Source organism: Chiloscyllium plagiosum, unplaced genomic scaffold (assembly GCF_037043375.1).
Source record: "Chiloscyllium plagiosum isolate Xiang-an unplaced genomic scaffold, Cpla_swu_hap1 HiC_scaffold_45, whole genome shotgun sequence".
Taxonomy (NCBI): Eukaryota; Metazoa; Chordata; class Chondrichthyes; order Orectolobiformes; family Hemiscylliidae; genus Chiloscyllium; species Chiloscyllium plagiosum.
The window spans coordinates 10,712,889-10,738,020 of record NW_028270183.1 but is presented as its reverse complement, the minus strand read 5'-3'; the positions used below and the strand labels follow the sequence as shown (position 1 = coordinate 10,738,020).

General features: G+C 49.1%; 1 protein-coding gene across 2 annotated transcripts in view; it reads right to left on the bottom strand.

The window, feature by feature from the left end:
- Positions 1–22,012, bottom strand: part of LOC122552369 (lysine-specific demethylase RAD23A-like) — a 37,342-nt gene extending 15,330 nt beyond the window's left edge. Inside the window, exons 1-2 of one of the 2 annotated variants that reach the window (XM_087983531.1) lie at positions 21,761–22,012; positions 1,992–2,150 (exon numbers count right to left, since the gene is read on the bottom strand). In XM_087983531.1, the coding sequence (XP_087839657.1) occupies positions 1,992–2,150; positions 21,761–21,826 (225 nt within the window). In that variant the 5' untranslated portion in view covers positions 21,827–22,012. The remainder of the gene's footprint in view (positions 1–1,991; positions 2,151–21,760) is intronic. The other variant, XM_087983532.1, reaches the window with a different exon arrangement.
- Positions 22,013–25,132: the final 3,120 nt, after the last annotated feature.

Below are 25,132 nucleotides of genomic sequence, written 5' to 3'. Positions count from 1 at the left end.
CACTAATGTTCTATGAGTAAAGAAACTGCTATCCTTAGCCTACATGTGACTCCAGAATCAAAGCAATGTGATTTTGACTCTTAACTGCCCTCTGGTCAATTAGGGATAGGAAATAAATGTTGGCCTAGCCAGTGACACCTGCATCTCATGAATGAATTATAAAGAAGTATAAATTCCCCTTCAATCCCTTCTAAACCTCTTGCCCCTCACCTTAAATCTAAGCTGCTTGGTAATTAACACCTTTACTCATGGGCTCAGTTGACAGGGTGGCTGCTATGCAACAGAGTGATACCAACAGCATGGGTTCAATTTCCACACCAGCTGAGATTACCATGAAGGGCTCACCTGAGGCATGGTGACCCTCAGATTAAAATGCTACCAGTTGTCTTTCTAATGAGACAGGAAACCTGATGGTCCAACAGGGCTATGGGGACTTACTTTGCTAATTTTTCTGACCCTCATAAATTTTTTAAGTGTCAATCAGATCTCTCCTCAACCTTGACTGCTCCAATTAAAACAGCCTCAGCGTAGTTGCTTTTCACAGTTGAAACACCCCACCCGAGGCAACATTCTGGTAGATTTCTTCTGCACTCTCTCCAGTGTAATCACATCTTTCCTGGTAACCAGGACTGCACACACTACTCCAAGCAGGGGCCTAACTCATATCCTACACAGTTCCATCGTAACTGTCTTGCTCTTATATTCAATGCCTCACGTAATAAAGGCAAGTATTCTACATGCTTTCTCAACCAACCTACCTACTTGTCTTGGTACCTTCAAGCTTGAAATACATGGTCCTTCTAAATCCTCAGCACAACACAGAATCTTACTATTCATTCCGTACACCTTGACTTGTCAGTCCTCTCAAAATGCATCACTTCACACTTTTCAGGATTAAATTCATATGCCACTGTTCTGTTCATCTGACCAGCCCATCTATATTCTCTTGTCTAAAGCTTTCCCCTTCGCTCCTTACCACACCACCAACATCTGCAAGCTTACTGACAAATTTTACAATATTCATTTTGAAATCATTAATGTATACCATAGGCATCAAGGGATGAAGCACTAAACTCTGTGGTATGCCACTGGACACAGGATTCCAATCACCAAAACAACCTTCAACCAGCACCCTGTACCTCCTGTCATTAAACCAGTTTTGGATCCAATTGGCCAAACTGCTATGGATCCTGAAGACTCTTACCCAGTCTCCCATCCAACACCTTGTCAAAAGTCTACTGAGATTCATGTAGATTACATCAAATGCACTATGCTCATCCAGACATGTGGTGATCTCCTCAAAAAATTCAACTGAATTTGTTCGAATGATCTCCCTAATCAAAGAGACAACTTGGGAAGGTTCTGAGGGAATGAGCCAGAACACCAGCATAACCTCTCCTCTATGACATCTTATTTTTCAACTGATAAAGCAGGTGTCAACACATTCTAAATACCTCACACGAAAGTCAGTGTTTCTACCTAGAAAGATGTTGTAGCACATAAGTCAGAGTTGTACAGTCATTATGGATCAGAATGCCAAACAAGTGCAGCTCTCTGCAGGGTAATCTAGTTAGTCCCTCAGCCCTATAAATTTATTTTCCTCAAATATCCATCTAATTGCCTTTCAAATTCATTAATTACTTCAGTTTCTACCAGCCTTGCGGGCAATCATTACCATCAAATACATGACACGTCACGATCACCCCGACCCCCTCACGCTCACATTCCTCCTTCATCTCTCATCCAAAGCCTTCAAAGTGTACACCGGAATCTTGTACCATTAATTAATAGGAGCAGTTTTTCTTTGTTTATTTATCCTAAACCGGTCACATAATCTTGTACACCATCAGATTTCCCCTCAACCTCCTTTGTTGGAAGAGGAAATACCATAGCTTCTTCAACTTAACCTTGTAACGAAAATCCATCATCCCTGGAACTATTCTGGTAAGAAAAAAACACCCCACTGCTGGAAACCCAAAAATATTGCACACCTTTGTTACCATAACGACGACAAAATTCTTCTCGTCAATCTTGTATTCCTTGAGCCGCACATCGTTGCTTAGAATCTTTCCAGCATAAATGAGTTTCTGACCAGCAACAGGGAAACCAGTGCCCTTTTCTGCTTCAATACACTCTTTCAATGCTTGCACCTGCAAAGTAAAATTTTGTAAGGACAGGAATAAACAGTCAAGCACTAATGACATGACTAAGAATAACTAGAACCATGATCCTTTTAGTCAAGAGGTCAAGCTAAATGTTTGAGACCTTAAACTCCATACTTAACATTAACTTTATCCACTTAACAGACCTATTTTTACAAATTTAAAAAGATGCATTTCAGGCATCATTCTTCCAATTTCCATATTCGAAACACTCTATTTTAAAGAGCTACATCAACCAAAAGTTACCAGTTTCAATTTCTGGCCTCTACCAAGTTCGCTGATATCAAAGAGACAGTCAGGAGCTCTATAACTGACTTCGATGCCAACGAGTGAGGATAACCCAGACCAGAGTTTCCCATGCTGACTGAAAACTCATAGGCAAATAGAACGGTAAACATAGACAAAATAGAAGTGTTTAATACTGGTCGCTACATTATGAGAAGGATGTGGGAACTCTGGAGACAGTGCAGAAGAGGTTTAGAGGGGATTGAGCTACAATGAGAGGCTAGAAAAACTCAGGTTATTTTCTCTGGAGTGGCGGAGGCTGAGGGGAGACTTGATAGAAGTCAATAAAATTATGAGATGCATTGATAAGGTTGATGGTACGAATCTTTTTCCCAGAGTTGAAATATCTAATATTAGGGCATGTGCATTTAAGGTGAGCGGGGAATGTTCAAAGGAGATGTGAGGGGTCAGGTTTTATCTTACAAAGAGAGTGGTAGGAGTTTGGAACGCGATGCCAGGGGTGGTGGTGGAGGCAGATATGATAGGGACTTTTAGATAAGCACATGGATATGCCAGGAATGGAGGGATATGGACCATAGGAAAGCAGAAGGGATTATCTTAATTTGGCATCATATTTGGCATAACATCGTGGACTGAATGGCCTGTCCCTGTGTTGTACAGTTCTATATTCTATTAACAGGGCTGTTGATGCCATTGCAATCATCACATAACAGGCTTCTGGACAGCAAGGGGAAAAATCCACAGCTGGACAAAATATTATTTTAAAATCTGAAGTACAATTTCAACAGAATAGTATTTAGTGCCAACTGGAAGTGAATTCCATTTGTTATTCTTCAAATGGTAATTTAAGAAATACATTCTTTCAAATACAGTTGGCATATAACAGTGATGAACACTGTTTAAGGTGATTAATGCACTATTAAAACTACAAACAAGCAATAATGCTGCTGGCTCATGCAAGATCCTACACAATTTGTGCAAAGGAGAAATGAAAGGATGAGTAATTAATCACCAAAGAATTCAACAGAACCTTCCAAACCATGACCTCGACCACAACAAAAGACAAGGCCAGCAGTTACATGGAAATACCACCACCTGCAAGTTCTGCTCCAATTCAAACACCATCTCGAACAGCACTGAATATACCTGGCCCCCAAGGACTGCAGTGGATCAAGATGATGGCGCACTACCACTTTGACAAGAGCAATTACGGCTGGGCAACAAACGCTGCCTTAACCAGTGATACCCACATCCCATGAATGAATAACATCAAAATTAATCTTGGCCAGAATCCTGGCAAACTTCTGAGCCTTCCAAAAATAGTCAAGGATGTTTCATGTCAGCAGGCAGACAGAACCTGAATTCAGCATATCACATTAATGCAGTTCTCCAGAGCAATACAATACCTCAGTATTGCATTTAAGTATCAACTTCGATTATTTAGTCATGTCATTGAGTCCACAATGTTCTAGTTCAGGGACCAGACTGCCATTGCTAAGTCACATTAATGGCACTAAAATATTACATAACTACCATCATATGGCAGATTAACACACCAACAATAGATTTCATAGAAAGAGGGGCTGGTTATTGTCATGAATCCAATGTCAATATTCCTATGGATTATACTTCTGATTCCCACTTAAGTGCACACCATTCTACAGATTATCTGTCATTATTAATGACCAAAACATCAAACATTAAAGTTTCTGAAGATTATGAACTAATGCTCAATGGTATTAACACTCCCACTGATTGATGTCAGTACACAAGCAAGAATCAATTCTACAGCAGTTTATTAAATTTGTGACACTAAAGAATACCCCAGTCATTAATCCTTCCAAATTCCTGATATTAAAACATTCCAGTATTGATAAAATAAAGGTTATTAGTGATCAATTTAGGAGTTTCTAATTTGGCATTAAAGCAAGTTGTGCGAAGCAGAGAGAACAATTCCGAGAGGTGAGTCCCGACCAAGCATTTAAGATAACAACCTCGACTGTCCTGTATGAAATAAGAATTGATTCTCTGAATTTGGGCCTTTACAGCACCAATTTGGTGAACTCACTTAAAGGCCTCAGAATGATTCACAGAAGAAATGTAAAAATATCATAGTGGGTGTGGTAAGAGGCATTCTTTTGAGACTGGACAGAATCAATGCTGATTATATTTGATTACTATCTACCTAACAAATGATTGATGCAAACACCAGGATTTGTGTTCCACTCAACAGCGCTGACTTTCCTCAGCATCTCTATTGCCTGACTTGACAGCTACAGAACTCCATCATTGCGGCTTAAAAGCCTCCAAACAAAATTGATGTGAAGTGTGCACGAGTGAAAGATGATATAGATCACATACTCTTCTCCGACTACGGCAAACCTTTCCTATCTCTACCAGAAGAAAACTTCAGGCAAGTGGTCAGCAAGGGAGATTTGTATGTGTGTACATGGAGTAGTCCTGCAGTTTGGTAAACAAATCACCTTCATGGCACCACAACAACGCTTTCATTGGCAACCTTTCCACTATGCAGCTAAGCTGATCCAATATATTAAACTCATTCCATTGCAAAATTACCTAGCACCTGAGAGAACTATCACATATATAGACCTGTCCAGGTCCAATTAATCTTCATTCTGAAGAATCTTGAAATGGAGTTAATGTCTGCTCTTCATAAATTTAGAAAATTTGAAGATTTAGTCCCAAGTAAGACTTCATATCAATTCAAATTACTGAAAAATTCATCCAAGCAGAGTTTCTATTAGCTTGATCCTAGCTACACAATTTTTCTCCAGAGAATCTAAACTCTGAGTTCAGAACAGAATAGCAATCTCCAATTTTAAGCCTTCACAGTATTCACAACTATACTTTCACTACAGAGGGGTGTACCCTAAACCCCCCTTTCCCAGATAATCTCTCCAACATTGTCCTGTACAGGGCAAAGGTGGAACCTGTCCAAACGTTGCAGTGAAAAGTTGTGTGTGTGTGTGCGCGCACGCGTTATTTTGAGACTCACCCCCCCACCTGCCCTTAAAAGTCAGCAACAGCAGCAGTCTTGTTGTTGGTTTCCAGTCCAGCTGCAGGGGGGGGGTGTTGGCTAAGATCAGAGGTGGGCAGGGGGCGGTGTTGGATGGGGAGTGGGGAGGGGGAGGCCTGTACGCTGTATGCTGCTGCCTCGTTTCTGAACGGGTGGACTTAACAAAACACTCCGAGCTCCAGAGGAAAGGGATTTAATCGATTTACCAAATAATTGATTATCCGAATGAAATAGCGCCCGCCCATCTCCTTCGGATAATCGAGGTTCCTCTGTATATTGATTTGTGGGTAGAGGTGGATGGATTGGCAGGAGGTGAGTATGGATGAATAAGGCAGGTTTGGGGCAGAGGGGGGTGGTTGTGGATGGATGGGTATCAGTGTGCACGGATGGGGAGTGGGGTATGGATGGGGGGCGTTTAGGGGTTTACCTAGAGACATAGAGTCTTACGGCATGGAAACAGACTCTTTAGTCAAACTCATCCACGCCGACCAGAAATCCCAATCAGACCTAGTTCCATTTGCAAAATTTGGCCCATATCCCCCTAAACCTTTTCCATTCACATCACCATGCAGGTGCCTTTTAAAAGTAATCATACCAGTCTCTACCACTTTCTCTGGCAGTTCATTTCATACTTGTACCACCTCTTGTGAAAAAGTTACCCTGCTGGTCCTTTTTAAACCTTTCCCCTCTCACCTTAAACCTGTGTCCTCTAGCTTTGGACTTCTTCACCCGAGGAAAAAGATCTGGGTTATTTATTCTATCCATGCCCCTCATGATTTTATAAACCTCTATAAAGGTCACTCTTTAGACTCTGAGGCTCTGGGGAGAAAAGGCCCAAGTCTCTCGCTCTAGCTCAAACCCTCCAGTCCCGCAACGTCTTTGTAGATCTTTTCTGCACACTCTCAAGTTTAACAACATTCTTTCTATAGAAGGGCGACCAAAATTGTATTGAGTATTCCAAATATGGGCTCACCAATATACAGGTGCAACATGGCATGCCAACGTGTTACGACCAATAAAGGCAAGTGTACCAAAATGCCTTCTTCACCACCCTGCCTACCTGTGACTCTACTTTCAAGGAACAATCCACCTAGGTCCCTAGGACCCTACCATTAACTGTACAAGTCTTCTCCTGGTTTGCCTCAATAAAATGCAACACCTCACATTTATATAAATTAAACTCCATCTGCCAGTCCTTGGCCCATTGGCTCATCTAATCAACAACCTGTTGTACTCTGAAATAATCTTCTTCATGTCCACTATATCGCCTATTTTGGCGTCATCAGCAAACTTACAAATTATACCTCCTATATTCATATCCAAATCATTTAATTAAATGACGAAAAGCAGAGAACCAGCACTGATCCTTGTGGCATACCACTGGGTACTGGCCTCCAATCCAAAAATTAACCCTCAACCACCACCCTCCATCGCCTACCTTAAAGTCAATTTTGTATCCAATTGATTAGCTCTTATTGCATGCCATGTGTCTAGCCTTGCTAACCAGTCTACCATGCAGAACCTGGTCAAACACTTTGGCGAAGTACATACAGACAACACCTACCGCTTAGTCTTCATCAATCTTCTTTGTCACCTCTTCAAAATATTCAATCAAGTTAGTGAGATGCATAAAGCCATACTGACTATCCCTAATCAGTCCTTGCCTTTCCAAACACATGTAAATATCGTCCCTGAGAATCCCCTTCAGCTACTTACCCAGCACTGATGTAAGGCTCACCAGTCTCTAGTTCCCTGGCTTTCCTTACAGCTTTTTTAAAATAGCAACACCACCTTGGTCAACTTCCTTGATCACCCATGGCTATTGATAATGCAAATATATCAGCAAAGGGCCCAGCAATCTCTTCCCTAGCTTCCCACAAAGTTCTGGGAAACACTTGATCAGGTCCTGAGGATTTATCTACCTTTATACATTTTAAGATCTCCAGCACCTCCTCTTCTGTAATATGAACTCCTTTCTAATGTCACTATTTATTGTCATGTTATTGGACATGTGAGAGTGTGTTATTGTTGTGGGGGAATGGTGAGTGGTGCTGTTGTTGTTGTTGTGTGGGGGTGTGAGTGTTGTTGTGGGAGCGTTTGAGTGCATTGTTGTGGGGGTTTATGAGTGTGTTGTTCTGCGGTGTGTGTGTTGTGGGGTGTATGAGTGTGTTGTTTGGGGGGGAAGTGTGTTGTTGTGGGGGGGGTGAGAGTGTTGTTGTGCGGGGGTGCGTGTGAGTGTGTTGTGAGACTGTGTGTGTGAGTGTTGTTATGGGTGTGAGTGTTGTTATGGGTGTGAGTGTTGTTATGGGTGTGTGTGAGTGTTGTGGGGTTATGTGAGTGTATTGGGGGTATGTGAGAGTGTTGTCGGGGTATGTGAGAGTACTGTTCTGGGGTATGTGTGAGTGTTGTTGTGGGGCTGTGTGTTGTTATGGGTGTGTGTGTGTTGTTAGGGTATGTGAGAATGTTGTGGGGGTATGTGTGAGTACTGTTATGGGGTATGTGTGAGTGTTGTTGTGGGGCTGTGTGTTGTTATGAGGGTGTGTGTGTGTTGTTATGAGGATGTGTGTGTATTGTTATGGGTGTGTGTGTGTGTGTTGTTATGGGGGCGTGTGTTGTTATGGGGGTGTGTGTGTTGTTATGGGTGTGTGTGTGTTGTTATGGGGGGGGTGTGTTGTTATGGGGGTGTGTGTGTTGTTATGGGTGTGTGTGTGTTGTTATGGGGGGGTGTTGTTATGGGGGTGTGTGTGTTGTTATGGGGGTGTGTGTGTTGTTATGGGGGGGGGTGTTGTTATGGGGGGTGTGTGTGTTGTTATGGGTGTGTGTGTGTGTGTTGTTATGGGGGTGTGAGTGTTGTTATGGGTGTGTGTGTGTGTTGTTATGGGTGTGTGTGTGTGTTGTTATGGGGGTGTGTGTGTTGTTATGGGGGTGTGTGTGTTGTTATGGGGGTGTGTGTGTTGTTATGGGGGGGTGTGTGTTGTTATGGGGGGGTGTTGTTATGGGGGGGTGTGTGTTGTTATGGGGGTGTGTGTGTTGTTATGGGTGTGTGTGTGTTGTTATGGGTGTGTGGGTGTTGTTATGGGGGGGGGTTGTTATGGGGGGTGTGTGTTGTTATGGGGGGCTGTGTGTTGTTATGGGGGGTGTGTGTTGTTATGGGGGTGTGAGTGTTGTTATGGGGGTGTGTGTGTGTTGTTATGGGGGTGTGTGTGTTGTTATGGGGGTGTGTGTTGTTATGCAGGGGGTTGTTATGGGGGGTGTGTGTTGTTATGGGGGGTGTGTGTTGTTATGGGGGTGTGTGTGTTGTTATGGGGGTGTGTGTGTTGTTATGGGGGGTGTGTGTTGTTATGGGGGGTGTGTGTTGTTATGGGGGTGTGTGTGTGTTGTTATGGGGGGTGTGTGTGTTGTTATGGGGGTGTGTGTGTTGTTATGGGGGTGCGTGTGTTGTTATGGGGGTGTGTGTGTTGTTATGGGGGTGTGAGTGTTGTTATGGGGGTGTGTGTGTTGTTATGGGGGTGTGTGTGTGTTGTTATGGGGGTGTGTGTTGTTATGGGGGTGCGTGTGTTGTTATGGGGGTGTGTGTGTTGTTATGGGGGTGTGTGTGTTGTTATGGGGGGGTGTGTGTTGTTATGGGGGGGTGTGTGTTGTTATGGGGGTGTGTATGTTGTTATGGGGGTGTGTGTGTTGTTATGGGGGTGTGTGTGTTGTTATGGGGGGGTGTGTGTTGTTATGGGGGGGTGTGTGTTGTTATGGGGGGTGTGTGTGTTGTTATGGGGGTGTGTGTGTGTTGTTATGGGGGTGTGAGTGTTGTTATGGGTGTGTGTGTGTGTTGTTATGGGTGTGTGTGTGTGTGTTGTTATGGGTGTGTGTGTGTTGTTATGGGGGGGGGGTGTTGTTATGGGGGTGTGTGTGTTGTTATGGGGGGGGTGTTGTTATGGGGGTGTGTGTGTTGTTATGGGGGTGTGTGTGTTGTTATGGGGGGGGTGTTGTTATGGGGGGGGTGTGTTGTTATGGGTGTGTGTGTGTTGTTATGGGGGTGTGTGTTGTTATGGGGGGGTGTGTGTTGTTATGGGGGTGTGTGTGTTGTTATGGGGGTGTGTGTGTTGTTATGGGGGGGTATGTGTTGTTATGGGGGTGTGTGTGTTGTTATGGGGGGGTATGTGTTGTTATGGGGGGTGTGTGTGTGTTGTTATGGGGGTGTGAGTGTTGTTGTGAGAAAATGAGTTGTTGGGAGGTGCGAGTGTTGTTGGGGGGTGCGAGTGTTGTTGTGGGGGTGCAAGAGTTGTGGGGGTGCAAGAGTTGTTGTGGGGGTGCAAGAGTTGTTGTGGGGGGGGTTGTGAGTGCATTGGGGTATGTGTGTTGTGTATGTATAGGGGGGAGAGCATGAGTTGTAGGGGTGCGTGTGTTGTTATGGGTGGTGTGTGTGTGTCTTGTTGGGGGGGGTGTGAGTGTTGTTATGGGGGTATGTGAGTGTGTTGTTCTGGGGTGTGTGGGAGTGTTGTGGTGAATGCGTGTGTTGTTATGGGTGGTGTGTGTGTGTCTTGTTGGGGGGGGTGTGAGTGTTGTTATGGGGGTATGTGAGTGTGTTGTTCTGGGGTGTGTGGGAGTGTTGTGGTGAATGCGTGTGTTGTTGTGAGGTGTGTGTGTGTCTTGTTGTGGGGGTGTGTGAGTGTTGTTATGGGGGTATGTGAGTGTGTTGTTCTGCGGTGTGCGAGAGTGTTGTGAATGCGTGTGTTGTGAGGTGTGTGTGTTGTTGAGGGATGTGTGAATGTTGTTCTGGGGGGATGTGGATGTGTTGTTGTGAAGGGGTGTGAGTGTGTTGTTGTAGGCGAGTGAGTGTGTTGTGTCAGTGTGTGTGAGACTGTTTGGGGATGTGTGTGAGTACTGATCTGGGGGGTGAGTGTTGTGGGGGTGTGTGAGAGTGTTGTTGTGGGAGGTGTGAGTTGTTGTGGGGGTGTGAGAGTGTTGTTGTGGGGAGTGTGTATACTGTTCTGGGGGAGTGAGTATTATTATGGGGGCGTGAGGTTTTATGTGGGAGTGTGTGAGAGTCTTTTTGTGGGGGGTTGTAATTATGTTGGGGCTATGTGTGTGAGTGTTGTGTGTGGGGTGGGAGTGAGAGTTGAAGGTGTGTGTGTGTTGTTGTGGGGGTGTGTGAGTGTTGTTGTGGGGGGGTGTGAGTGTTGTTGTGGGGGGGGATGTGAGTGTTGTTGTGGGGGGATGTGAGTGTTGTTGTGGGGTGGGAGTGAGAGTTGAAGGTGTGTGTGTGTTGTTGTGGAGTTTGTGAGTGTTGTGGGTGTGTGTGTTGTTGTGGGGTTTGTGAGTGTTGTGGGTGTGTGTGAGTGTTGTTGTGGGGGTGTGTGAGTGTTGTTGTGGGGGGGATGTGAGTGTTGTTGTGGGGGGTGTGAGTGTTGTTGTGGGGGGGTGTGAGTGTTGTGGGGGGATGTGAGTGTTGTTGTGGGGTGGGAGTGAGAGTTGAAGGTGTGTGTGTGTTGTTGTGGAGTTTGTGAGTGTTGTGGGTGTGTGTGTTGTTGTGGGGTTTGTGAGTGTTGTGGGTGTGTGTGAGTGTTGTTGTGGGTGTGTGTGAGTGTTGTTGTGGGGGTGTGAGTGTTGTTGTGGGGGTGTGAGTGTTGTGGGGTGTGTGTGAGTGTTGTTGTGGGGGGGTGTGAGTGTTGTGGGGGGGTGTGAGTGTTGTTGGGGGGGTGTGAGTGTTGTTGTGGGGGGATGTGAGTGTTGTTGGGGTGTGTGAATATTGTTGCGGGGGGGTGTGAGTGTTGTTGTGGGGGGGTGTGAGTGTTGTTGTGGAGGGGTGAGAGTGTTGTTGTGGGGGGGGTGAGTGTTGTTGTGGGGGGGGTGAGTGTTGTTGTGGGGGGGTGTGTGCGTGTTGTTGTGGGGGGGAGTGAGAGTGTTGTGGGGGGGGTGAGTGTTGTGGGGGGGGTGTGAGTGTTGTGGGGGGGTGTGAGAGTGTTGTGGGGGGGGTGAGTGTTGTGGGGGGGGTGAGTGTTGTGGGGGGGGTGAGTGTTGTGGGGGGGGTGAGTGTTGTGGGGGGGGTGTGAGTGTTGTGGGGGGTGTGAGAGTGTTGTGGGGGGGTGAGTGTTGTTGTGGGGGGGGGTGAGTGTTGTTGTGGGGTGAGTGTGAGTGTTGTTGTGGGGGGTGTGAGTGTTGTTGTGGGGGGGGGTGAGTGTTGTTGTGGGGTGTGTGAGTGTTGTTGTGGGGGGGGTGTGTGTTGTGGGGGGGGGTGTGAGGTGTTGTTGTGGGGGGGGTGTGTGAGTGTTGTGGGGGGGGTGAGTGTTGTGGGGGGGGGTGTGAGTTGTGGGGGGGTGTGTGAGTGTTGTGGGGGGTGTGTGTTGTTGTGGGGGGGGTGTGAGTGTTGTTGTGGGGGGGTGAGTGTTGTTGTGGGGGGGTGTGAGTGTTGTGGGGGGGGTGTGAGTGTGTTGTGGTGGGGTGTGTGAGTGTTGTGGGGGGGTGTGAGTGTTGTTGTGGGGGGTGTGAGTGTTGTTGTGGGGGGTGTGTGTGTTGTTGTGGGGGGGTGAGTGTTGTTGTGGGGGGGTGTGAGTGTTGTTGTGGGGGGTGTGAGTGTTGTTGTGGGGGGTGTGGTGTGTGGTTGTGTGGGGGTGTGTGTGGTGTTGTGGGGGGGTGTGTGGTGGGGGTGTGGTGTAGTGTGTGGGGGGGTGTGAAGTGTTGTGGGGGGTGTGAGGGTGTGTGTGATGTGGTGTGGGGGTGGTGTTGTGTGTGGTGTGGGGGGGTGTGGGGGTGGTGTGGGTAGTGTAAGTGTTGTGGGGGGGAGTGAGTGTTGTGGGGGGGTGTGAGTGTTGTTGTTGTGGGGGTGTGTGTGTTGTTGTGGGGGGGTGTGAAGTGTGTTGGTTGGGGTGTGGTGTGGGGGGGGTGATGTGTTGTGGGGGGGTGTGTGAGTGTTGTGTGGGGGGGGGTGTGTTGTTGTGGGGGGGTGTGGTGTTGTGGGGGGGTGTGAGGTGTTGTTGTGGGGGTGTGAGTGTTGTTGTTGGGGGGTGGTGTTGTGGGGGGGGGAGGTGGGGGGTGGGTGTGTTGTGGGTGTGTGTGTGGGGGGGGTGTGAGTGTGTTGTGGGGGGGGTGGAGTGAGTGTGTTGTGGGGGGGTGTGAGTGTTGTTGTGGGGGGATGTGAGTGTTGTTGTGGGGGGGATTGAGTGTTGTTGTGGGGGTGTGTGAGTGTTGTTGTGGGGATGTGAGTGTTGTTGTGGGGGGGGTGTGAGTGTTGTGGGTGTGTGTGAGTGTTGTTGTGGGGGGGGGTGAGTGTTGTTGTGGGGGGTGTGAGTGTTGTTGTGGGGGGGTGTGAGTGTTGTGGGGGGTGTGAGTGTTGTTGTGGGGGTGCGAGTGTTGTTGTGGGGGGATGTGAGTGTTGTTGTGGGGGGTGTGAGTGTTGTTGGTGAGTGTAGTTGTGGGGGGGGGGTGAGTGTTGTTGTGGGGGGTGTGAGTGTTGTTGTGGGGGGGTGTGAGTGTAGTTGTGGGGGGGTGAGTGTTGTTGTGGGGGGGTGTGGTGTTGTTGTGGGGGGGATTGAGTGTTGTTGTGGGGGTGTGTGAGTGTTGTTGTGGTGTGTGAGTGTGTGTTGGTGTGTGAATATTGTTGTGGGAGGGTGTGAGTGTTGTGGGGGTGTGTGAATGTTGTTGTGGGGGGTGAGTGTTGTGGGGGGGTGAGTGTTGTTGTGGGGGGTGTGAGTGTTGTTGTGGGGGGGGTGTTGTTGGGGTGTGTGAGTGTTGTGTGGGGGGTTGTGAGTGTTGTTGTGGGGGTGTGTGAGTGTTGTTGTGGGGGTATGTGTGTTGTTGTGGGGGTGGTGTGTTGTTGTGGGGGTGTGAGTGTTGTTGTGGGGGTGTGAGTGTTGTTGTGGGGGTGTGTGTGTTGTTGTGGGGGTGTGTGTGTTGTTGTGGGGGTGTGTGTGTTGTTGTGGGGGTGTGTGTGTTGTTGTGGGGGTGTGTGTGTTGTTGTGGGGGGGTGTGAGTGTTGTTGTGAAGGTGTGTGAGTGTTGTGGGAGGGTGTGAGTGTTGTGGGGTGTGTGAGTGGTGTTGTGGATGTGTATGAGTGTTGTTGTTGGGGGTGTGAGTGTTGTTGTTTTGGGGATGAGAGTGTTGTTGTGGGGGGGGGTGTCGTTTTCGGGGGGGTGAGTGTTGGTGTGGGGGTGTGTGTGAATGTTGTGGGGGGTGTGAATGTTGTGGGGAGGTGTGTTGTAGGGATGGTTGAGTGTTGTGTAGCGGGGTTTGAGAGTATTGTTGGGGGGGCTGTGTTGTTGTGGGAAGTGTGTGTTGTTATGAGGGTTGTCTGTTGTTGTGGGGTGTGCAAGTGTTGTTGCGGGGGTGAGTGTGTGTTGTTGTGGGGGCGATGTGAGAGTGTAATTGTGAGGGGTGTGTGTGAGTGTGTTGTTTGGGGAAATGACTTGTGGGGTTGTGCGTGAGTGTTATGGGTATGTGTGTGTGTTGTGGTGTGTGTATGTTGTTGTGAGGTGTGTATCTGAGTGTGTTGTTGTAGGGGTGGGTGAGAGAGTGTGTTGTGGGGGGGTGACAGTGTGTTGTTGTGGGGAGGTGAGTGTTGTGGGGTATATGTGTGTTGTGTGAGCTGTGTGAGTGTGTTGTGGAGATTGTGAGTGTTGTGGAGTGTGTGCGTGAGTGTTGTTGTGGGGAGTGAGAGAATTTTGTGGGTGTGTGTATTGTGGGGGGTGTTTCTTGTTGTGAGATGTGAGAGAGTGTTGTGGGAGGGCGTGAGTGTTGTTGTGGGAGGGAAAGAGTGTTGTTGTGGGAGGGCAAGAGTGTTGTTGTGGGAGGGCAAGAGTGTTGTTGTGGGGGTGTGTGTTGTGGGGGTGTGAGTGTGTGTGTTGTGGGGGAGTGTGTGTGTTGTGGGGGGTGTGTGTGTGTTGTGGGAGACGTGAGTGAGTTGTGGGGTGTGTCTGAGAGTGTGTTGTTGTGGGGGATGTGAGTGAGAGTGTTGTGGGTGTGTGTGTGAGTGCTGTTATGGGGGGGTGAGAGTGTTGTGGGGTGTGAGTGAGTACTTTACATTAGATTAGATTAGATTACTTAGAGTGTGGAAATAGGCCCTTTGCCCAACAAGTCCACACCGACCCTCTGAAAAGCAACCCCACCCAGACCCATTCCCCTCCATTTACCCCTTCACCTAACACTATGGGCAATTTAGCATGGCCAATTCACCTAACCTGCACATTTTTTTTGGATTGTGGGAGGAAACCCACGCAGACACGGGAGAATGTGCAAACTCCACACAGACAGTTGCCTGAGGCATGAATTGAGCCCGGGTCTCTGGCACTGTGAGGCAGCAGTTCTAGCCACTGTGCAGCTCATTGTAAGGGTGTGTGTGAGAGAGTGAGTGTTGTGGGTGTGTGTGTGTGTGTGAGAGTATGTGTGTGTGTGTGAGAGAGTGAGTGTTGTGGGTGTGTGTGTGTGTGTGAGAGTATGTGTGTGTTGTGGGGTCTGTGTGTGTGAGTGTGTTGTAGGGGTGTGCGTGAGTGTGGTGGGGTGATTGGGTGTGTGTGTTGTTCTCAGAGTGAGAGAGTACCGTGCCCTCCCTCCTTGTGTGTGTTGTTGTGGGTGTGTTTGAGAGTGTGGTGTGTTGTCTGGGGTGAGTGTTGTTCTGAGAGTGAGAGAGTACCGTACTCTCTCCCTCCCTGTGTGTTGTTATTGCAGGGGTGTGTGTGTGTGTGGTGTGTGGGTGTTGTTCTGAGAGTGAGTGTACCGTGCTCTCTCTCCCTCCCTGTGTATGTGTGTGTGTGTTGTTGTTGTAGGGGTGTGAGTGTGTGTGTTGTTCTGAATGTGAGAGTACCGTGCTTTCTCTCCCTCCGTGTGTGTTGTTGTGGAGTGTGTGTGGGTGTTGTTCTGAATGTGAGAGTGCCGTGCCCTCTCTCCCACTGTGTGTGTGTATTGTTGTAGGGGTGTGTGTGTGTGTTGTTCTGACAGTGAGAGTACCGTGCTCTCTCTCCTCCCTGTGTGTGAGTGAATGTGTGTTGTTGTGAGGTGTGTGTGTTGTTCAGACAGTGAGAGAGTACCGAGCCCTCCCTCCGTGTGTGTGTGTGTGTGTGTTGTTGTAGGGGCGTGTGTGTGTTGTTCTGAGTGTGAGAGTACTGTGCTCTCTCTCCCTCCGTGTGTGTGTGTTGTTGTGGGGTGTGTGTTGTTGTAGGGGTGCGTGTGTTGTTCTGACAGTGAGAGTGTACCATGCCCTCTCTCCCTCTGTGTGTGTGTGTGTGTGAGAGAGTGTTTGTTGTTGTGGGGTGTGTGTTGTAGGGGTGCGTGTGTTGTTCTGACAGTGAGAGTGTACCGTGCCCACTCTCCCTCTGTGTGTGTGTGTTTGTGTGTGAGAGTGTGTGTTTGTGTGTGTGTGAGAGTGTTTGTTGTTGTGGGGTGTGTGTTGTTGTGGGGGGATGTGTGTTGTTCTGACAGTGTGAGAGTGTACTGTGCACTCTCTACCTTCCTGTGTGTGTGTGTGTGAGAGTGTGTGGTGTGTGTGTTGTTCTGAGTGTGAGAGTACCGTGCTCTCTCTCCTCCATGTGTGTATGTGTGTGTGTTGTTGTGGGGCGTGTGTGTGTGTGTTGTTCTGAGTGTGAGAGTACCGTGCTCTCTCTCCCTCCCAGTGTGTGTTGTTGTAGGGGTGTGTATGTGTGTGTTGTTCTGACAGTGTGAGAGTACCGTGCTCTCTCTCCCTCCCTGTGTGTGTGTGTTGTTGTAGGGGTGTGTGTGTGTGTTGTTCTGAGTGTGAGAGTACCGTGCTCTCTCTCCCTCCCCGTGTGTGTGTGTGTTGTTGTAGGGGTGTGTGTGTGTGTTGTTCTGAGTGTGAGAGTACCGTGCTCTCTCTCCCTCCCTGTGTGTGTGTGTTGTTGTAGGGGTGTGTGTGTGTGTTGTTCTGAGTGTGAGAGTACCGTGCTCTCTCTCCCTCCCAGTGTGTGTTGTTGTAGGGGTGTGTATGTGTGTGTTGTTCTGACAGTGTGAGAGTACCGTGCTCTCTCTCCCTCCCTGTGTGTGTGTGTTGTTGTAGGGGTGTGTGTGTGTGTTGTTCTGAGTGTGAGAGTACCGTGCTCTCTCTTCCCCCCCCCCCGTGTGTGTTGTTGTGCAGTATGTGTGTTGTTCTGACAGTGTAAGAGTACCGTGCCCCCTCTCCCTCCCTGTGTGTGTTGTTGTGGGGTGTGTTAGTGTGTGTTGTTCTGAGTGTGAGAGTACCGTGCCCCCTCTCCCTCCCTGTGTGTGTTGTTGTGGGGTGTGTGGTGTGTGTGTTGTTCTGAGTGTGAGAGTACCGTGCTCTCTCTCCCTCCCCGTGTGTGTGTGTGTTGTTCTGAGTGTGAGAGTACCGTGCTCTCTCTCCCTCCCCGTGTGTGTTGTTGTAGGGGTGTGTTAGTGTGTGTAGTTGTGGGGGTGCGTGTGTTGTTCTGAGTGTGAGAGTACTGTGCTCTCTCTCCCTCCCCGTGTGTGTGGTGTGTGTGTGTTGTTCTGAGTGTGAGAGTACTGTGCTCTCTCTCCCTCCCCGTGTGTGTGGTGTGTGTGTGTTGTTCTGAGTGTGAGAGTACTGTGCTCTCTCTCCCTCCCCGTGTGTGTGGTGTGTGTGTGTTGTTCTGAGTGTGAGAGTACTGTGCTCTCTCTCCCTCCCTGTGTGTGTGGTGTGTGTGTGTTGTTCTGAGTGTGAGAGTACTGTGCTCTCTCTCCCTCCCTGTGTGTGTGTGTTGTTGTGGGGTGTGTGAGTGTGTGTTGTTCTGAGTGTGAGAGTACCGTGCCCTCTCTCCCTCCCTGTGTGTGTTGTTGTGGGGGTGTGTGTGTTGTTCTGACAGTGTGAGTGTACCATGCCCTCTCTCCCTCGCTGTGTGTGTGTGTGTGTGTGTGTGTGTGAGTGAGAGTGTGTGTTGTTGGGGGTGTGTGTTGTTGTAGGGGTGCGTGTGTTGTTCTGACAGTGTGAGAGTACCATGCCCTCTCTCCCTCCCTGTATGTGTGTTGTTGTGGGTTGTTGTGGGGGGGGTGTGTGTTGTTCTGACAGTGTGAGTGTACCGTGCCCTCTCTCCCTCGCTGTGTGTGTGTGTGTGTGTTGTTGGGGGTGTGTGTTGTTCTGACAGTGAGAGTGTACCGTGCCCTCCCTCCCTCCCTGTGTGTGCGTGAGAGTGTGTGGTGTGTGTGTTGTTCTGAGAGTGTAAGAGTACCGTGCTCTCTCTCCCTCCCCGTGTGTGTTGTTGTAGGTGTGTGTGAGTGTGTATTGTTGTGGGGGTGTGTGTGTTGTTCTGACAGTGTGAGAGTACTGTGCCCTCTCCCTCCCCGTGTGTGTTGTTGTAGGGGTGTGTGAGTGTGTGTAGTTGTGGGGTGCGTGTGTTGTTCTGACAGTGTGAGAGTACCGTGCCCTCTCTCCCTCCATGTGTGTGAGAGTGTGTGTTGTTGTGGGGTGTGTGTTGTTGTAGGGGTGTGTGTGTTGTTCTGACAGTGAGAGTGTACCGTGCCCTCTCTCCCTCCTGTGTGTGTGTGTGTGTGAGTGTGTGTTGTTGGGGGTGTGTTGTTGTGGGGGTGTGTGTGTTGTTCTGACAGCATGAGAGTACTGTGCCCTCTCTCCCTCTGTGTGTGTGTGTGTGTGTGTGTGTTGTTTTGACAGTGTAAGAGTACCATGCCTTCTCTCCCTCCATGTGTGTGTTGTTGTGGGGTGTGTGAGTGTGTGTTGTTGTGGGGGTGTGTGTGTTGTTCTGACAGTGTGAGAGTCCCGTGCCCTCTCTCCCTCCCTGTGTGTGTGCGAGAGTGTGTGTTGTTGTGGGGTGTGTGTTGTTGTAGGGGTGCGTGTGTTGTTCTGACAGTGAGAGTGTACCGTGCCCTCTCTCCCTCCCCGTGTGTGTTGTTGTAGGGGTGTGAGAGAGTGTGTGTTGTTGTGGGGGTGTGTGTGTTGTTCTGAGTGTGAGAGCACCGTGCTTTCTCTCCCTCCCCGTGTGTGTTGTTGTAGGGTTATGTGACGGTGTGTTGTTGCGGGGGTGTGTGTGTTGTTCTGACAGTGAGAGAGTACTGTGCCCTCTGTCCCTCCTTCTGTGTGTGTGTGTTGTTCTGACAGTGTAAGAGTACCGTGCCCTCTCTCCCTCCCCGTGTGTGTTGTTGTAGGGGTGTGTGAGTGTGTGTTGATGCGGGGGTGTGTGTGTTGTTCTGACAGTGAGAGAGTACTGTGCCCTCTCTCCCTCCGTGTGTGTGTTGTTGGGGGGTGTGTTGTTGTGGGGGGGTGTGTGTTGTTCTGACAGTGTGAGAGTACTGTGCCCTCTCTCCCTCCGTGTGTGTGTTGTTGTGGGGTGTGTGAGTGTGTGTTGTTCTGACAGTGTGAGAGTCCCGTGCCCTCTCTCCCTCCCTGTGTGTGTGCGAGAGTGTGTGTTGTTGTGGGGTGTGTGTTGTTGTAGGGGTGCGTGTGTTGTTCTGACAGTGAGAGTGCACCGTGCCCTCTCTCCCTCCCCGTGTGTGTTGTTGTAGGGGTGTGAGAGAGTGTGTGCGTGTGTGTTGTTTGGGGGTGTGTGTGGTGTTCTGACAGCGTGAGAGTACCGTGCCTTCTCTCCTTCCCCGTGTGTGTTGTTGTAGGGGTGTGTGTGTGTGTGTGTAGTTGTGGGGTGTGTGTTGTTGTAGGGGTGCGTGTGTTGTTCTGACAGTGTGAGAGTACCGTGCCCTCTCTCCCTCCCTGTGTGTGTGTGTGTGTGTTGTTGTGGGGTGTGTGTTGTTGTAGGGGTGCGTGTGTTGTTCTGACAGTGTGAGAGTACCGTGCCCTCTCTCCCTCCCTGTGTGTGTGTGTGTGTTGTTGTGGGGTGTGTGTTGTTGTAGGGGTGCGTGTGTTGTTCTGACAGTGTGAGAGTACCGTGCCCTCTCTCCCTCCCTGTGTGTGTGTGAGAGTGTGTGTTGTTGTGGGGTGTGTGTTGTTGTAAGGGTGCGTGTGTTGTTGTGGGGGGGGGGGGGGGGGGGGGGGGGTGTTGATCTGACAGTGTGAGAGTGTACCGTGACCGCTCTCCCTCCCTGTGTGTGTGTGTGTGAATGTGTGTTGTTGTGGGTGTGTGTGTGTTGTTCTGACAGTGGGAGAGTGTACCGTGCCCTCTCTCCCTCCCTGTGTGTGTGTGAGTGTGTGTGTTGTTGTGGGGTGTGTGTTGTTGTAGGGGTGTGTGTGTTGTTCTGACAGTGGGAGAGTGTACCGTGCCCTCTCTCCCTCCCTGTTTGTTAGAGGGAGAGTGTGGTGTGTATGTTGTTCTGAGTGTGAGAGTACTGTCCTCTCTCTCCTTCCCTGTGTGTGTGTGTGTGTGTGTGTTGTTGTGGGGTTTGTGTTGTTGTAGGGGTGCGTGTTTTGTTCTGACAGTGTGAGAGTGTACAATGCTCTCTCTCCCTCCCTGTGTTGTTGTTGTAGTGGCGCGTGTGTTGTTCTGACAGTGAGAGTGTACCGTGCTCCCTCTCCCTCCCTGTGTGTGTGTTGTTGTGGGGTGTGTGTGTGTGTTGTTGTTGTGGGGGTGCGTGTGTTGTTCTGACAGTGTAAGAGTGTACCGTGCCCTGTCTCCCTCTGTGTGTGTGTGTGTGTGTGTGTGTGTGTGTTGTTGTGGTGTGTGTGTTGTTCTGACAGTGAGAGTATACCGTGCCCTCTCTCCCTCCATGTGTGTGTGTGTGTGTGTTGTGGGGTGTGTGTGTGTGTTGTTGTGGTGTGTGTGTTGTTCTGAGTGTGAGTGCACCGTGCCCTCTCTCCCTCCCTGTGTGTGTGTGTGTGTGTGTGTTGTTGTGGGGGGGGGGGTGTGTGTGCTGTTCTGACAGTGTGAGTGTGAGTGCACCGTGCCCTCTCTCCCTCCATGTGTGTGTGTTGTTGTGGGGGGGGGGGGGATGTGCTGTTCTGACAGTGTGAGTGCACCGTGCCCTCTCTCCCTGTGTGTGTGCTGTTCTGACAGTGCGGGTGCACCGTGCCCTCTCTCCCTCCCTGTGTGTATGTTGTTGTGGGGGGGGGGGGGGGGGGGGGGTGTGTGTGTGCTGTTCTGACAGTGTGAGTGCACCGTGCCCTCTCTCCCTCTCTGTGTGTGTGTTGTTGTTGTGGGGGGGGGGTGCTGTTCTGACAGTGTGAGTGCACTGTGCCCTCTCTCCCTCCCTGTGTGTGTGTTGTTGTTGTGGGGGAGGGGTGTGCTGTTCTGACAGTGTGAGTGTGAGTGCACCGTGCCCTCTCTCCCTCCCTGTGTGTGTGTTGTTGTTGTGGGGGAGGGGTGTGCTGTTCTGACAGTGTGAGTGTGAGTGCAACGTGCCCTCTCTCCCTCCCTGTGTGTGTGTGTTGTTGTGGGGGGGGGGGGGGGTGCTGTTCTGACAGTGTGAGTGCACCGTGCCCTCTCTCCCTCCCTGTGTGTGTGTTGTTGGGGGGGGGGGGGGTGTGCTGTTCTGACAGTGTGAGTGCACCGTGCCCTCTCACCCTCCCTGTGTGTGTGTGTTGTTGTTGTTGTGGGGGGGGGTGTGTGCTGTTCTGACAGTGTGAGTGCACCGTGCCCTCTCTCCCTCCCTGTGTGTGTGTTGTTGTTGTGGGGGGGGGGGGGGGGGTGTGTGTGTGCTGTTCTGACAGTGTGAGTGCACCGTGCCCTCTCTCCCTCCCTGTGTGTGTGTTGTTGTTGTGGGGAGGGGGGGGGGTGTGTGTGTGCTGTTCTGACAGTGTGAGTGCACCGTGCCCTCTCTCCCTCCCTGTGTGTGTGTTGTTGTTGTGGGGGGGGGGGGGGGGGGGGGAGTGCGCTGTTCTGACAGTGTGAGTGCACCGTGCCCTCTCCCTCCCTGTGTGTGTGTTGTTGTGGGGGGGGGGGGGGGGGGGTGTGCTGTTCTGACAGTGTGAGTGCACCGTGCCCTCTCTCCCTCCCTGTGTGTGTGTTGTTGTTGTGAGGGGGGGGGGGTGCGCTGTTCTGACAGTGTGAGTGCACCGTGCCCTCTCACCCTCCCTGTGTGTGTGTTGTTGTGGGGGGGGGGGGGGGGGGTGCTGTTCTGACAGTGTGAGTGCACCGTGCCCTCTCCCTCCCTGTGTGTGTGTGTGTTGTTGTGGGGGGGGGGGGGTGTGCTGTTCTGACAGTGTGAGTGCACCGTGCCCTCCCTCCCTCCCTGTGTGTGTGTTGTTGTTGTGAGGGGGGGGGGGGTGCGCTGTTCTGACAGTGTGAGTGCACCGTGCCCTCTCACCCTCCCTGTGTGTGTGTTGTTGTGGGGGGGGGGGGGGGGGGTGCTGTTCTGACAGTGTGAGTGCACCGTGCCCTCTCTCCCTCCCTGTGTGTTGTTGTGGGGGGGGGGGGGTGTGCTGTTCTGACAGTGTGAGTGTGAGTGCACCGTGCCCTCCCTCCCTCCCTCCCTCCCCGCTTCCCCTCGTGCCCTCCCTCACCGTTTGCTCGGGGTCGATCTCGATTTTGAACGTTTGCTGCTGCAGCGTCTTCACGGTGATAAGCATGGTTACGGTCTCCTTCCCCTTTTACCTCCCCTCCCCAGGGAGAGAGAGAGAGGGGGGGGAGGGGTTAGGGGTGTCAGCAAGAGAGCGAACCCACCGGGTAAATAAAACGAAAGTACAGTAACCCCCGCTCCGCCGCCTGCGGTTTGCTGGAAGATTCCACCGGAGACCAGTTTCAGGCCGTCGCCGCCATCTTGACGCAAAGGCCACGCCGGCGTAACGTCATCACCATGGTAACCAGGCCGTCTCACGTGGTGTGCAGCCTTCGCCCCCCTCCCCAAATAATGTCTGGGTGGGGTAAGGGGAATGCCCCAGCCACACTTACACATCTTTCAATACCTTAATCATGCAATCAATTTCTTTGAAGTTGCAATGCAAATTACACTGGAAATTTAAAAACTTGCGGGGGGGGGAAAATACACTGGCAGATACTAATGTCACAAACAATTATGCAGAAGCCCAGGCTAGTCATACAGGAACATGGTGGTTTATGTCATTTCTTCCCCCCCCCCCCCCGGCCAAAAAAACCCAAATAAAACAGCACCCAAAGCATCTGACAGAATTTAAGTTCTAATAATAGAATATGTCACTGAACTTGAGGCAGAATCCCCACTGCTGGGTCAGCAGGCCAGGGTTCAAGGCACACCTATTGCAGATTCAATATCTCAAAACAGATTGATCAGAAAATATGAAGGATTAGTCTCCATCATGGCAGATTCCTCAAGGTGGAAGTGCAATAAAAAAAAATGCACTGTACTACTACAGCCTCATCATACGGAGCTCTCCACCTTTTGAAAAAAAAATGGAAAATGCTTTAATAGCTCAGAAGATGAATGCCACTCACTGAAGCATGGAAGACCACCAGTGTGTCAGGGACTTTTGGCAAATTTACTTTGAATGATAGAACAGGAGTGTTATTGGAAGATTTTACACTTAATGTTAAGATCCTAGGGAGTATTGCTGAACAAAGAGATCTTGGAGTGCAGGTTCATAGCTCCTTGAAAATGGAGTCGCAGGTAGATAGGATAGTAAAGAAGGCGTTTGGTATGCTTTCCTTTATTGGTCAGGGTATTGAGTACAGGAGTTGGGAGGTCATGTTGCGGCTGTACAGGACATTGGTTAGGCCACTGTTGGAATATTGCGTGCAATTCTGGTCTCCTTCCTATCGGAAAGATGTTGTGAAACTTGAAAGGGTTCAGAAAAGATTTACAAGGATGTTGCCAGGGATGGAGAATTTGAGCTATAGGGAGAGGCTAAACAGGCTAGGGCTATTTTCCCTGGAGCGCTAGAGGCAGAGGGGTGACCTTATAGACGTTTACAACATTATGAGGGGTATGGAGAGGGTAAATAGGCAAAGTCTTTTCCCTGGAGGTGGGGAGTCCAGAACTAGAGGGAAAGAGGGGAAAGATATTTAAAAAAAAAAACCTTCAGGGCAACATTTTCTACACAGGGTGGTATGGGTATGGAATGAGCTGCCAGAGAAAGTGGTGGAGGCTGGTACAATTGCAACATTTAAAAGACATTTGCGTTTGAAGGGATATGGGCCAGGTGCTGGCAGGTGGGACTAGATTGGGTTGGGATATCTGGTCGGCGTGGACAGGTTGGATCGCAGGGTGTTTTCATGCTGTACATCTCTATGACTCTATGACAAACGAGAGGAGTGTGTTAGAAAAATACTTCCCAAATTCATCCCCTGTGACTCCATTTGGAGGCTTCAAAGCTGTTGGAGCCCATCTATGAATAGTGGGAAGAGGGGTAGGACCTAGAGTGAGGGGGCAATCTGTCTTCACTGCCAGTGCTCGAACTCAGTTCCAGCTTACAAACTATTGGGGTTCAGCTGTCACCTTTGAAAGGCTTGCAGTAGAGTTTGAAAACTCTGTGCAAGTCTTTAAATTTGTCAAAATACAGAGTTACTTTTAATCCAAGTGGAGTGATAGCACAATTACTGAAACGTGACATATAGTGAAAGTGTCAGTCAACAATCACCATTCCCAGACATGCACAACATCAGATTCAAAAAAGATAGAAATAACCATTGACCCAGACAGGCAGGAGTACAAATATTGTGTCAATGTGTAACATCTCAAAACATGTTAACTTGAGTTGCATAAACAAACTCCAGCAATGTTATAACTTGTTGTTAATCCACTATTTTCTCTCTACCCGCTTGTAGGGCAAGATCTGTTTTACTAGAGGGCTTGAACTGGGACTGAAAACCACAGCCCATGGAACAATTCTTTGAAAGCCAACATTTCATGTGCTTCGAAAATGGTTTTTGCACAAATAGCAGTGGTTCATTGCTATCTAAAAATCTTGTAATGTGTAAAAATGATTAGAATTGTACATTTTGGAATTGACAGTTTCCATAACTAAAAACATGTAGGTCTGGTACATAACTAGGGATATGAAAAGCAAGCTCTTAATCCTTATTTGTAAAATTTAAAATTAGAGGACAACAGAAAGTGGAATCAGAATTCAATAGCTCTTATGTAAAATTATTTTCAATATTATCCAAGACAGGAATGGGACTAGGGGTTAATTAAGGGAGGGCATGACAAATTCATTTTGAACTGTGCTGCAAAATTCTTTGAATGAGTTAAGAGGTTAGCTGAGAAGGCAGTGTGTGGAAATTGGTTAAATCACAGGAAGGCAAAAAAAAAAGTGAGGACTGCAGATGCTGGAGATCAGAGTAGAGAGCGTGGTGCTGGAAAAGCACAGCAGGTCAGGCAGCATCAGGGGAGCAGGAGTTTTGGGTAAAAGCCCTTCCTGATGGAGGGCTTTTGGCCGAAATGTTGATTCTCCAAAATCACAGGATGTGCCAACCAAAGAAAGTGAACAGGAAAACAGCATTGAAAGAATAGCCATCTAGCCAGTGCACTTCATGGAGTTCAATTGACCTTAGTATTACTCAAGAACACAGTAGTTGTAAAGTATTATAGGAGGAACTAGATCTTTAGCCCCAGCTACACAGTTTTAATAACAGGAATTAATTTGTTTTCTGTACATGCCAAGTGTGATGAATAGAAACACACCCAGGTCCCCCTGAACAGAAGCTTTTAACCATTTAATTCTTGATCCCCAAATCCAAAATGATAACTTTTTATAATTAGCATCTGCCAAATTCTTACCCATTGATGTTTTTGCAGTTGGAGATTTATTCAAATTTACTTTTCCACCCATTATAATATCAGCAATCTTGGTTAGGATTATCCTGACCCTTTATTCATTTATAGATTAAAATTAGCTGAAGTCCAAATATTGATTCTTGCATTATTGCATTGCTCTAGCCCAGCAACTCTAATGGCTTAT